Here is a 12,091-nt window from a genome sequence, read left to right as displayed (position 1 = left end):
CACCCACAGCAGGTTGCACAGGAACGTGTCCAGGCGGGGTTTTGAACGTCTCCAGAGACAGAGACTCCACCACCTCTCTGGGCAGCCTGTTCCAGGGCTCTGCCACCCTCACAGTGAAGAAGTTCCTCCTCACGTTTGGATGGAACTTCTTATATTCAAGTTTGTGCCCATTTCCTCTTGATAATAATTCCCTCATGCTGAAAACAATAATGAATTTTATTGTGCTTAAATTATTGATCTTAATACAACCGAAATGAGTTGCAAAATGAGTGTTTGGGTGATAATAACCACTTCTGTTACTGCTGGGGAACATTGCCAGCGAGGGACTGGATGCATTCTAATAAAACCTGATCTGTCACTGCAGGATTTCTGCCACGGGCAGGTGATGTGGCCCCCATTAAGTGCCCTTCAAGTGAAAATTGCTGAACCTGGGAAATCCTGTAAACAAGTTTGTCAGGAAAGCCAGCTCATCTGCGAGCCTTCCTTCTTCCAGCATCTTAACAAGGACAAAGCTCTGCTTAGGTAAGTGCTCAGAAGCAGGAACACGTTATTTAGTCTTTTTATTGCACTGGGTTTTGCCACGCACAAAGTTCAGCGTGGAAATCCTGCGGGGAGGGAGAGTGGGCCAAAAATTTACATTTTTTCCTTGCCCCCTCCATCTCCTGCGTGTGTGCCCATAGTGCCCTGGGCTGCTTGCAGTGGGCAGAGATGCTCGTGCTACGGGGATGGCAGGGGCCAGGAGCAGAAGGGTGTTTGGCTGGGCCCTCGGCAGCCCTGGCTGAGCAGGAGCACTGTGCCATAGCTTTCACCACATCCTCTCCAGAGGGAGTGGAGTTGGGCTAATCCTAACTGTGCTCAGTCAGCTGGTGTGGAAATAAACGTGTTTTGTTGCAGGAAACAGAACTCCACACAGGTTGTGTGATTTCCATCAGCCGGTCCCGGGATTTTAAATACAGCACTTAGAAAGTGTTGCTTTTCTTTTTATTTATTGAGCTCCCTCTTTGGCCGTGATTGACATCCGTATTGAAACACCTATATTCATTGGCAATTAGCAACCCCTCTTTTGGCAGACCTTTTGTGGGTATTGTCCAAGGTAAAGAATTGTAAACCCTTGTAGGTTGGAGGTATTAGTCCCAATTTATAAAGCTCCCCGGCTCTGCATTAAGGCAATTAACGGTGCTTTCAGTGCTGTCTCTTTGGGAATATGTCTGTGTTCCTTTGGGAAGGGAAACAAAGCACTCAGAGCTGGGCTCCAACAAATGGCTGCTGGGGAGTCTGCTTCCTAGCCTCTCTATCTCCACTTTTTGCTAAATTAAATTATAAAAGGGTTTTTATTTTTTGTATTTTGTTTGAAAAGTTGTAATTTCTGGCGGAGTTCAGAAGCAGCTCATGTAAAAACTTTTTCAGGGTTGTTTTTTTTTTTTTTTTTAGCTGTCTAGACAAAATTATAATTCTGTGGAAAAAAAATAAAATCTGTTAAATGCTGAAAGCTACCGATGTTTCCAGAATAAGTGAAAAACAAGCCTCTGCTGGAATTGCTACCCTCCTGCTTAAGCTTTGTGGTCAGAAAATGGCAAGTCGAATTCTTCTCTTTTCAGGGAGCTCACGCCGGCGGGTTCCTCGGAGCAGTGGCTCCTGCCCTAATGCCACGGCGTCCCCTTGTCCTCCCAGTGTCCCCTCCTCCTGGACTGGGCTGGACTGGGCTGGGCTGGCTGCACCTATGGCTCCCCAGGGCACCCTGTGGTATGGCAGGGGGAGATCCCTGTGAAATCAACCATAATATCCCCCGATTTCAGATCCTTTGGTTTTGTCTTACTGGAAATCCACGGTGTATTTAAATATTGCATTTTGGGGAAACAGCCAACAGCATTTTTTTCCTTTTTAACTTCTTTCATTAATTTTTAGGGAATGAGTGAAGCTGGCAAGGCTGTGCTGCCCTCTGCAGAGAGAAAAGAAACGAGAGCCGTGTTCTGGAAATCTGCAATTCTAAATGTACTTGATTTAGGATGTAACGGAGTATTTTATTTTATTTTTAGCAAGGAAGGATGAAAACTGAATTGAACTGCTGCAAACTCCGCTGCCATTTACATCCTGCGCTTTGCTTTTCAGGCATAACATCGAATGTCTCACCATGGAGTCTGCAAATGATATTCTGGTCCCCTCTTTCGATGGAAGAAGGAAGCACTGTGTTTTCCAAGGTGACCTCTTACTGTTCAGCTGCGCCGGCTCCCACCCAACCCACAGAAGAATCTGTCCCTGCAGAGACTATATCAAGGGGCAGGTTGCTCTTTGCAAAGACTGCCTATAGCAGCAGCAGGGCTGCTTTGGAGTTGAGGACAAAATGTAAGTAGTTTGGAGAGGAGCTACTTATTACTTCCTGCACTTTTGTCCAGGTTTTTTCGCTGCAGGCAGAGCTATCATCGCTGGGCAGAATTATCTACTAAGAGAGGAGGGATTCATAACAAAACCCGCTAACTGATCTTTTTTTTCCAATGAGGACATTTGCAGTGTCACTCTTCAGATTCCTTCATCCGATTGCGAAGAGAAACGAGTCTCGTGTTCTACGGTGATTTGAAGATGACTGCACAGAAGAGTTTGTAGAAAATTCCCAGACTCATCAAACTTCTTTTTTTCTGTTGTTTGGGTGAAGTCTTTTCTATTTTTTTAAAGAGTTAGGACATCCCCCATCACGGTTAGCTAAAGGATCTCAACTTCATTCCAGTAGAAAACTGAAACGAGTGTGCTTGAGGGAGAGGGGGGGTGCAGGGGAGGGAGGACTAACATTTTATTCTAGATGCACTGTTTTGGGTACTGCTTTAGCTTGAATGGCTATAAAGTGGTTTAATTCACAAGAACTCAGAATGACAAGATAGCTCTGTACCCTGTTATTGGGTTATCTGGGCCCAGTTCTTTTTTTCTTTTTCTTTTTTTTTTTTTTTAAATCTTTGTCTACAAGAAGGTATTGTCTGCGCCGTGGCCGCTGCCTCCCAGCAGTCCAAACAGAGAGTATCATCAACGAGCAAACAGGCAGTTGCCAGCGTGTGACACATCATCTCGGTGACCCGACAACTGACTGGGGTTGTGTGGCATTCTTCAGTGTGGAAAAGCTACAAAAAAAAAAAAACAAAAACAAAACAAACCATGCTGCCATTTTCGGAATGGACTTGTCACAGTTCACTGGTCCCATTTAGAGAGTAATCCTTGGAATTTGCCCACGCTTCTGTTGTAGTCTGTCTACTAGAAATACTGTGTGAAGCAAAAAGTATTCAGCATCATTGGAGCAATATTATCGTTAGAGCCTCAGTTTGCTACGGCTTCCAGTAGTTAAAAGTGTTGCTGAATGACATAGAAAGGTTAAACTAAGCTAACTATAATTATTGTATGGTAGAAATGTAAAAATGTCTTCATAACTAGCTAGGTTTTTAAAGAGAAATTTTTTCCGAAGAACAAGTAAGAGGAGACAAACAACTGCTAAGAAAAGCGTTGATCAATCTCGTGGGTTCTTTGATTGTTTTTCTGGTTTTGGAGGGGGGGGGGGGGGATTTGTTTGGGGTTTTTGTGTTTCTTTAGCCGGCACACCAGTTACAAATTTAGACAAAAACAATTCAAGACTTTGGAATTCAAGTCAAACTTCATTTATTTCTTTTTAGCGCAGCAAAGTTGCATCTTCTAAACCCGCCTTCTTTTGGTAGAGGTCATTTTTGTGGTTTTGGGCAGAAGGTGGGGTGCTTGACAGCCCCATCTGGACTCAGCAAATGCTCTGCTAAGGGCAGTGAGGAACAGGTCTGAGGGTGCTATGGAGGCAGTCCCAGTCTGCAGGTTCACAACTGGCCACGTTCTGATCAGACTGGGAAAAAAACCTAAAATCAACAGATTTTTTTCCATAAAATTAACCAGGTAATAGCGAAAAGCGTAGGTATTTTAACTTTTCCTTTCATGGCTGTATCTGGTTGGTTCAGATTTTGGTTGTAACGGGCATTCATTAGCTGTGTGTGAATAGGGACAGATCCCTTCACCTACCAAAGACCAAGCAAAGGAAATGCTGTTTAATCTTGGATCAGTTCTCAAGAGAAGAGAACGGAATGGGATACATTTAAAGTTTCAATTTAAAAGCAAGGAATTGGCTTTTTCAAGTTTTTTGTTTCCTGCCTCGGCACTCCTGAGCCCTTTCCTGAGGTCACTGTGGGCCACGCGGGAACTTCAGCCCCAGAGAGGGTTGAGGACCCAAAAAGGATTAAGTGGGAGCTGTTGAGCAGCAGCATCACCAGTAACTGGGCTGTCACGATGATAAAATTGCTGTATTTTAGAGTAACTGTCCAGAAAAGGAACAGCTGGGTTCTGTAACGGGAGGCAAACTGTTGGTATGAAAAGAAAACAAGCAGAAACTAGTATGAAAATCCTTAGTGTCACCACAGCTCGGCGTCTGCTTCAGTCAGCACGGAGGCAGTGGGCAGGAGCTTTACTGCCCTGAAGAGCTGGGGGAGGAGGATTGGAAACGGGTCTGAGCAGGAGCAACGATTCATTTTTGTATTTATATAAAGTACTCCCCGCATACTTGTGCATATTTGTGTGACTGGAAAACCCTGCATCATAAAATGTAGATATATATACGCTAATCCCTGGGGCTGAAAGTAGAGGCAAAAGCAGAATTTGCCTTTGCCTGTTCAGCCTGAGGTTCTTCAGGCAGGAAATTAGTTTGGAATGAGATATCACGGAATTACGTCAGAAACAGAGATTTGTGTGTGTGCACTTAAAGAATGCAAAACACGTCGTTTTTCGCTGTAGTAGAATTCTTTGCTGTAAATACAGATTTGCTTGTTTCCCCCTCACTGTACGACCCACATGGCACACTGCTTTTCCTTTTCCCTCTAAACCTTTCAAGATGTGAGGGTTTGGGTATTTGGTAACAGAAGATTTTCTGGTCTAGTGCTTTGCTGGACGCTAAGTTTGCCTTTACCACAGCAGGGAGAGTCTGGAAGGAGCTCTGGGTTTTTGGTGCTGGTTCTTTCTAGCCCACTGAACTGATTTACTGCAGACTGGCCAAAACGAAACAGCAAACACCGACCGCCTGCATTTCAGCAAGAAACAGAACATCCAGATTGGCCTCTGAATCTGTTTCCACTGAAATCTAGAGAGAAGGCTCATTAATCTTAAAAGAAAAAAAAAAGAATCGAGACCTATAATTTGTTAGGCCTTTAGTATTAATTTTAAACTCTCTTTGCAGAAGAAATACTGCTTTTATGAGATAGGGCTTTGGTCTAAATGTCTGTCAAAGGGGACTATCGTGAGAGACCTGTGAGTGCATAAACCCCGTAACCATTTCTCACCCCCCCAGCTCTCCCCGTCGCGCAGCAGTTCGTTTGTGCCGTCACAAATACACAAATCCTTCCGCAGATAAAGCACTCAGGCAAATCCAAGTGGGGCTATTTCACAGTTTGAACCATTTACTAAAACATATAATATATATAGATATCTATATCTCCACATTTCAGGATAGAGAGCAGCTTCTGTCCAAGTTCCGTAACTGTTTTCCTTCCTAATTAAAGGCCAGAGGTGGAGTCCAGTTCTTGCACTTAGAGGAGGGGATGGGAGATGGGACTGTGCTACTGGTTTCCAGTCTGACAGCAAAGCTTGCAGCTTCCTGTGCTCACAAATCAGGTTTTTGCATGACTTGCGTTTGAATATATTGATCGGCGATTGATGGGGAAAAAAAAAATTGTCAAAAGTTGAATATAAAAACATTTTACAAGCTTTTAAACATATCTCTCATATCAAGACATTCTTTGTTTTAAAATTTTGTATTTTTGTATGTGACCTAGTTTTTTTCAAAAATCTTGTTCCTACGAGATTAGAAAACTTGAGAGAAGCATTTACATATTTATTAAAATTAACATAAAAGGCTTGCCTTTGAAAGGTAAAGTTGGTAAATACACACTGTTTAAAAATGCCAATAAAAACCTCATTTATTTCATATATGCAAGTTGATTTGCACATGTATAAATAGAGTTGCTTTTTGCATTTTTTGCTTAGTTTCTATGTTTCCTTTTTGTAATTTATAGTTGCAGCTGTGTGTTTGCTTGTTTATATCAGATTATGTTTCTCCTGCAGATATTTAATGTTTATGTGCCTTTTTTTACTTTCTTTGGGGTTTGGATGAGTGTTTGGGATACGGGCACTGTCTGAACAAGTATAATGGAACACTAATTGCAGGTAAAAATAACACTTGATGACTCTACAACTTAACGGTGTGAATTTTGAATGTTTTTAAGTAGTGGAAAAATCTGTTCTAAAACTATAAGGTAAGGGTTCATAAGATAAGAGATATTCTAACTTTAATAATTCTTGCAAACCGTTGCTTCTGCGAGCAGAACGCCCTTTATTGAATATCTGTAATTTGACGTGGGAGCTCCTGCTGGGATGGGATGTCTCTTTGATGACCAAAGAGCAAATTAAAGCCCTTCCATTCCCCAAGGAGCCAACAGAAAACCTCTAGAAAGAGCCGAATCCGATTTGAGCAGCAGGGAAATTGAAGATGCACATTAAAGTCTGTCAGGTGTCGGGGTTTCGGATAAAGCCCTCTGCATGTGAAAGCACAGGGGGTGATTCCTGGGGCTCCCAGGAGAAGAGAGTCCTTTGATGATACCTAAATTTATGACTTGCAGTGGGGAGAGAACTCTGGATATTCAGCTGAAAGGTTCTGTGATAAATCCAGGAGAAACGGGGTTGTTACCTGATGGCTTCTCTCCTCACTGAATCATGTTGTGCTACTGTCCTTTAAAATCCTACACAAGGTCCTTGGGTGTATCCTTGATAAGACAGACGTGTCCTCCCCTCACAAAAATGAGTGGCCCAGCTAAATTACAGTGTGATTTAGGAGTTTGCAGCACTTCTCGTGTAAACAAACCCCCGATTGCTTTCTCAGGTATGTATTTTGCTCATCGTGCATTTCGGGACCAGATTTTGCTAGTAAAATAAATTAAATGGGCTGGATCAGGCTGGATACAATCTCATCCAACTCTAATTAATTTCACGACTCCCACTGGCTTCAGTGGTAGCAGAACTCCTCCAGTAATTTTTCTTCAAATTAAAAAAAGCAGCTCTCCCTTTTTAATAATGATAAAGCACTGTATCTTACAGAGAGAGACCAAGCGCCCACTTTCGCGTGCTGTGATGGCGTGTTATTGTCTCTAAGTTACTAATTATTAAAATATCAGTTGACAAGTTGGTTAAATAGCTGTTCAGTCTACAGTTGGAGGTTGGAGGGGCGGGTGATTGTTGTTTTGCTGTTTGTTTGGGGGTTTTTCAGGCGACTATTAGTTACCAGTTTCCAATTTGGCAGCCTTTTCCAGGGGTGGTACCATTTTGGCACAGCTGCTCCTCGGGGATGTTTGTCCTACGGTGGCTCTGCCTTTGACTTTGGACTCATCAGCTCTTTCCATCTGTCGTTCTCCTTCGGTCCCACAGGTTTGGGGATGGCCCTAAAGTGGAGGAGAATGATGCACTGACAGGTGGAGGTTTTAGTTGAGGCTGGGATAGAGATGGTTTCCTGGAGATAACGCTTTCGTAATCTTGCTGTAAATGTAACTTCAGAACAGGTTGTTTTACGGGCACTGACTTAAATCTCGTCTGCGTATTTTTTAGCAGCTCTATAGGGTTGGGTTTTTTTAAATTAGGTTGTAATTTCCAAATATTATATTTAAATGGAACGTGTAAAGAGCAAACTCCGTGTATCAAGTGTAAAATGTTTACTGTAGGAGTGTGTAGAAGCGAGCAGAGGCTGAACCCCAGGCTGCCTCAGGTGTGAGGCTCGTTCGTGTTCTTTCTCACAGGGAAAACCACCCAAGTGCAGCCGTTGCCCCCGTGTCTGGCTTTTATTGGTGTCATCTTTTGCATATTCATGGAATTCTGAGGATACAATAGTACGTTTTAATTAGCAGAGTGCTCTCAACAGCCCTAAGCCACCTCTTTATCCGATGGGTAACCAAAATCGGGTCCTCAAAGATTTGATGAAAGGAGCGATCGCTCCTCCTTCCGCACCCACAAACTGCTTTGTAAAGATTGGGGTGTGATGGAGTGAAAGAACCCCCCTCTCTGCTGGGGAGAGCGGGGCAGGTGCCATCCCCTCTGTCTCGGGTGGGCTGTGCAGGAGAACAGAGCTTGTCACCGTGTGCCAGGGCTTATACCCAGAGGGTTATACCCAGAACTAATTTGTTACCTTCGTTAACAGGTCGGTTGCAGTACAGCGGCGGTGAAAACCGTTTTTAAGAAGTCATGGGTTTATTTGGTTTTCATAAAGGAATACAGCAGAGGAGGAGGAGGAGGAGGAGATGGCAGTTTTTACCAGAGGAAAAAAAAAGAGTAAATCTTACGAGAAGAGAGAAGTTACCCTGAAGATTCTAAAAGAAAAATAGAAAGGAATATTTACAAAGCTAGTTGGAGCTTGGAGACGTTGATATCCTTGAGCTTGCAAGGCTGAGCGCTGTGGGGACATCCTCCAGAGGGAAATTTGGGGCAGCTCTTTGCCTTTTGGTCAGTCATTCCCTGGAGGAGACTCTGTCTCCATGGGGGAAGGGGGTTAAAATCAGATTGCACCGTAAATGGAAACAAAACCTACTGAAATCTGTAAAAAGTGAAAGATTGCTGCTTTTTGCAGATAATTGGAGTCAATGAGAGTTTTTTATATGGATAGAAGAACTTCAGGGTCAGGCTGGTACTCTGGTGCTTGGTTTGAACGCTCTCCTGAAAGGTTGATCCTTTGTTTTATTTCAATGGTTGTGTTCCACTATATTACGTTCAAGCAGTTTGATTCAGAAAGAACAGAACACAGTGGTTCAGATACTGTCAAGTTACTGGGGTTCAATAGGATGGCTTTTTTTTTTTTTTAATTTTTTTTTTTTAGAAGAGTAAATGTCTGTACTTTTAATGGCATAGAAAAATGCTTTGTTTTCACTGTTGTAGAAAAAAAACTAGGGAGAACTTTATTTTTCAATAAACCTTTTTCTTGTGTGATTTGGATTATTAATTGCTTTGTGCTTAAATGGGAAGTCTGTGAGCTGCCGTTTATCCAAAATGGCGTTTGTGTGGCTTCTCCTGGCCATCCCACAGCTGGGCTCAGAGGTGAGCACGGACAGCCCCTTCCACCCACATCTTGGCCACAGGAACAACAGGCAAGTATTTATCTTGTTGCTTTGTTTTGCTTTAAATCCCAGTTGGATAATGGATAAAAATGAAGGCTCATTGTAGGAGGGTGGTTTTGCCAGAGCAGGAGTTAGGAATTCCTGGTTTTCTAGAAATTTCCAGCACATGTATATTGAAGAAGACATAGAATATAAATGTCCATGGAGTCAAACGTCTTCTGTGGAACCACCCCTTTGTTCCAGTAGCTCCCATTGTGCAGAGGGGCTCTTTCTGCCACCTCCTTTTCTGCTGGCCACGATGATCCCCGGGGAAGGGTCCTCTGTTCTTGGCTTCTGCCGGGAACGCTGAGAGGTTTTGGTGGAAGTAGCCAAGTTTAATAGAACAACCATTGCGGGAGCAGTAGGTAGGAGTGAAATGAATAGGAAAAAAGCCCAACCAACAACAAAAAGGCCAAAGACCAGCTCTTTTTTATCTGTTTTTAAAATGTCCATTTGTAACATAGCTGCTGTGTATTTTTTAAAACTATACTGGAATGAAGCGGCACCTTTTTCCAAGTTTTTTCCATGTTTTGGGTTTTGTTGTGGTTTGTTTGTTTGTTTTTAACATGTGCTCACACATAACTGAGCAATGTAAAATCCAAATATATCCAAGTCAGTAATTTGGGATCCCTCTTATTTTCCCTGTCCCCAGTTAACGATGCACAACCCTGGTGAGCAACAGCATAAATAAAAATACCAAACTGAGGGGGAAGGTGAAATCCCTGCAGGGGTAGGAGAGGGTCTGTGACCTGGGCTTGGATATTTCCTAGCCAGAATTGGGGATTTTAGTGCATTGTGGCTACACGTGATGGATTTCTGCTGCCCATGGCTGTGGTGCTTCCACGAGAGCCTCTTATGACTGTTCCAGTGAGGTGAAGTACGTGAGTATCCACCAGTCACCACTTTTTATGGGTATTTCCTTGGCATAGTTCACCGAGGATTAAAATGGGTGAAAATTGTGTTGGTTCCATGTTGTGATTCAACACACAATTCCCAAAAGTTTCCTGCCAGCAGGATGAATTAGTGGAGGACGCTGCTCATTCACTCCCTTGTTCTGGTTATTTTTGGAAACGTTTTCCTTCCTGTTTCATCCCCCTAATGATTGTTGAGCTCTGACATTATAAGGAGACATCTGTAAAATGGTGAGCAGCAAGAGTCAGACGTGGGCTGGGCTGCAGTCACATAATGGAAAAAAAATGTATGAAAATTGGAACTTGGAATAAGAAGTCCCCGCGCCAGGCAGCTGTGTTGGAAAGATCTTTGGGGGGAGTTTAAGTACTACATACTTCAACTCTCACACACTCAGAGCGGGCTCAGTCAAACTCCATCTGGTAGAGGAGAGGCCACAGATGGAAACGTTTTGCAGGGACTTTGCGCCGCTCCCAAAAGCCTCACCTGGCACCGACGCACTGGAAGGGGCTGCCCAGGGAGGTGGTGGAGTCACCATCCCCGGAGGTATTTAAGAACATGGCCCTTCAGGGGATGCTCTAGAGACTGTTGGGCTGTGTCTGTGGAGCTTTGGTTTTGTTGTGGGGTTTTTTTGCGGTTGGACTCGATGGCCTCAAAGGTCCCTTCCAACCATGAAGACTCTGTGATTCTGTGCCACTTGCCGGGTCTTCCACGTTTTATATCTTATTGATTATGGAGACTGCATTTAACTTAAAAGCCTGGCAGTAAATAGTTGTTGCCAAAAAAATTGAATATTGTTTGCACCCAAAAGGCCCCCCCCCGCAGCTGTTGAGTCTCGCTGTATGGCTGCTTTGTCCTGTGTCCCCTTGGCTGGGAGGTGTCCCCTCCCTGGGATGTGCTGCAGGACCCTGGAGGAGCGCTGGGGCTGGAGGCACCTTTGTGGGGTGGGACACTTCAGAAGAAGTGGTGGGCAAAACCACTGAACCCGTAATACCACCCTTAAAGGAACATACCAAGGGGTGAACCTCTGGTGTTTCAGCAAGAACCAACTGTTGCTTGCGATCTAAGTGATGGGTACAGCCGATCTTTGAAGTGAAAGCTGGTAAATCACTAGAGACCCCTCAGCTTTCATCTCCTCCCCACCGCGGCGTGGGGCAGGGATGGATGTCATTTGCCCACAGCCACGCTCCAGGCTTGGGTTCCACCTGGTTGAAAGGAGGTTGGTATTTCTTGTCGCTTGGCCCTTTGAATAGGTGTCACCTTGACTCTGCTCCTCGCTCCGTGGTGATGGGTGACCATCCTGTGACCTGTGTCGCTAAGAGGTGAGTTTGGAAGAACACCTGGGTTGGGGGCAAGTGTTAGTTGACAAAACGAGATGTTTCCTAGTTACTTGCCAAACCAAGTTAGAAGAGCAGCCCTTCTGCCCGGGCTTTGGATAGAATGTGCTCTCTGCATCCTCCCTGCATCCCAGTGGTTTTGCTGGTGCCCGTGTCAGTCTCTGCTGGAGCTGAACGTTGGGGTTCTCCTGATCTGCCCCCAGTGAGCGGACGGAGGCTGCCAGAGGAGCAGCAGAGGAAAAAGCTAAACAGGTAAAAACTGAGCGCTGCCTCAGTGCTGCCTCAAATAGTGCTCCTGTGGCTGAAAGGGGAAACATCAGCTCTCCAGCGTGGGAGGGAGAGGAGAGGGAACCATCCCTGGGTCGTCTGCTATTTGATTTAATTACGACCCCGATGGTGTAACCCGTCCCCACGTGCCAGGCCACAGGAATGTGTTTGTGTGCTACTCCTGCCCAGTTACTGCTCCTTCATAAAGGCAGCACCCAGCTCCCTGATGTCCTCTGTCACAGCACCACTCCGTGGTAGCACCCCTGCCCCAGCCCAGCAGCACAAACTCCAGGTGCTGCCAGCACAGCACTGTCCTACCTGCAGCTCCTGGCCAGGACATCTACACAAGTCCCTGCTCCCCAGGGATAACAGCTGGGCAAGCAGCTTCAGCTGGTCCTTCTC

General features: G+C 44.6%; 1 protein-coding gene across 2 annotated transcripts in view; it reads left to right on the top strand.

Annotated features, from left to right (window-relative positions):
- The window catches only part of MGAT5 (mannosyl (alpha-1,6-)-glycoprotein beta-1,6-N-acetyl-glucosaminyltransferase), a 130,095-nt gene extending 121,086 nt beyond the window's left edge, over positions 1-9,009 (top strand). The window contains exons 16-18 of one of the 2 annotated variants that reach the window (XM_014941177.1): positions 365-522; positions 2,110-2,343; positions 2,509-9,009. In XM_014941177.1, coding sequence (XP_014796663.1) covers positions 365-522; positions 2,110-2,308 — 357 coding nt within the window. In that variant the 3' untranslated portion in view covers positions 2,309-2,343; positions 2,509-9,009. Of the gene's footprint in view, positions 1-364; positions 523-2,109 lie in introns of both variants that reach the window. The other variant, XM_014941176.1, reaches the window with a different exon arrangement.
- Positions 9,010-12,091: the final 3,082 nt, after the last annotated feature.

Source organism: Calidris pugnax, unplaced genomic scaffold, assembly GCF_001431845.1.
Source record: "Calidris pugnax isolate Ruff unplaced genomic scaffold, ASM143184v1 scaffold60, whole genome shotgun sequence".
Taxonomy (NCBI): domain Eukaryota; kingdom Metazoa; phylum Chordata; class Aves; order Charadriiformes; family Scolopacidae; genus Calidris; species Calidris pugnax.
The sequence above is the reverse complement of the archived record's forward strand: the minus strand, read 5'-3'. Positions and strand labels throughout refer to the sequence as shown.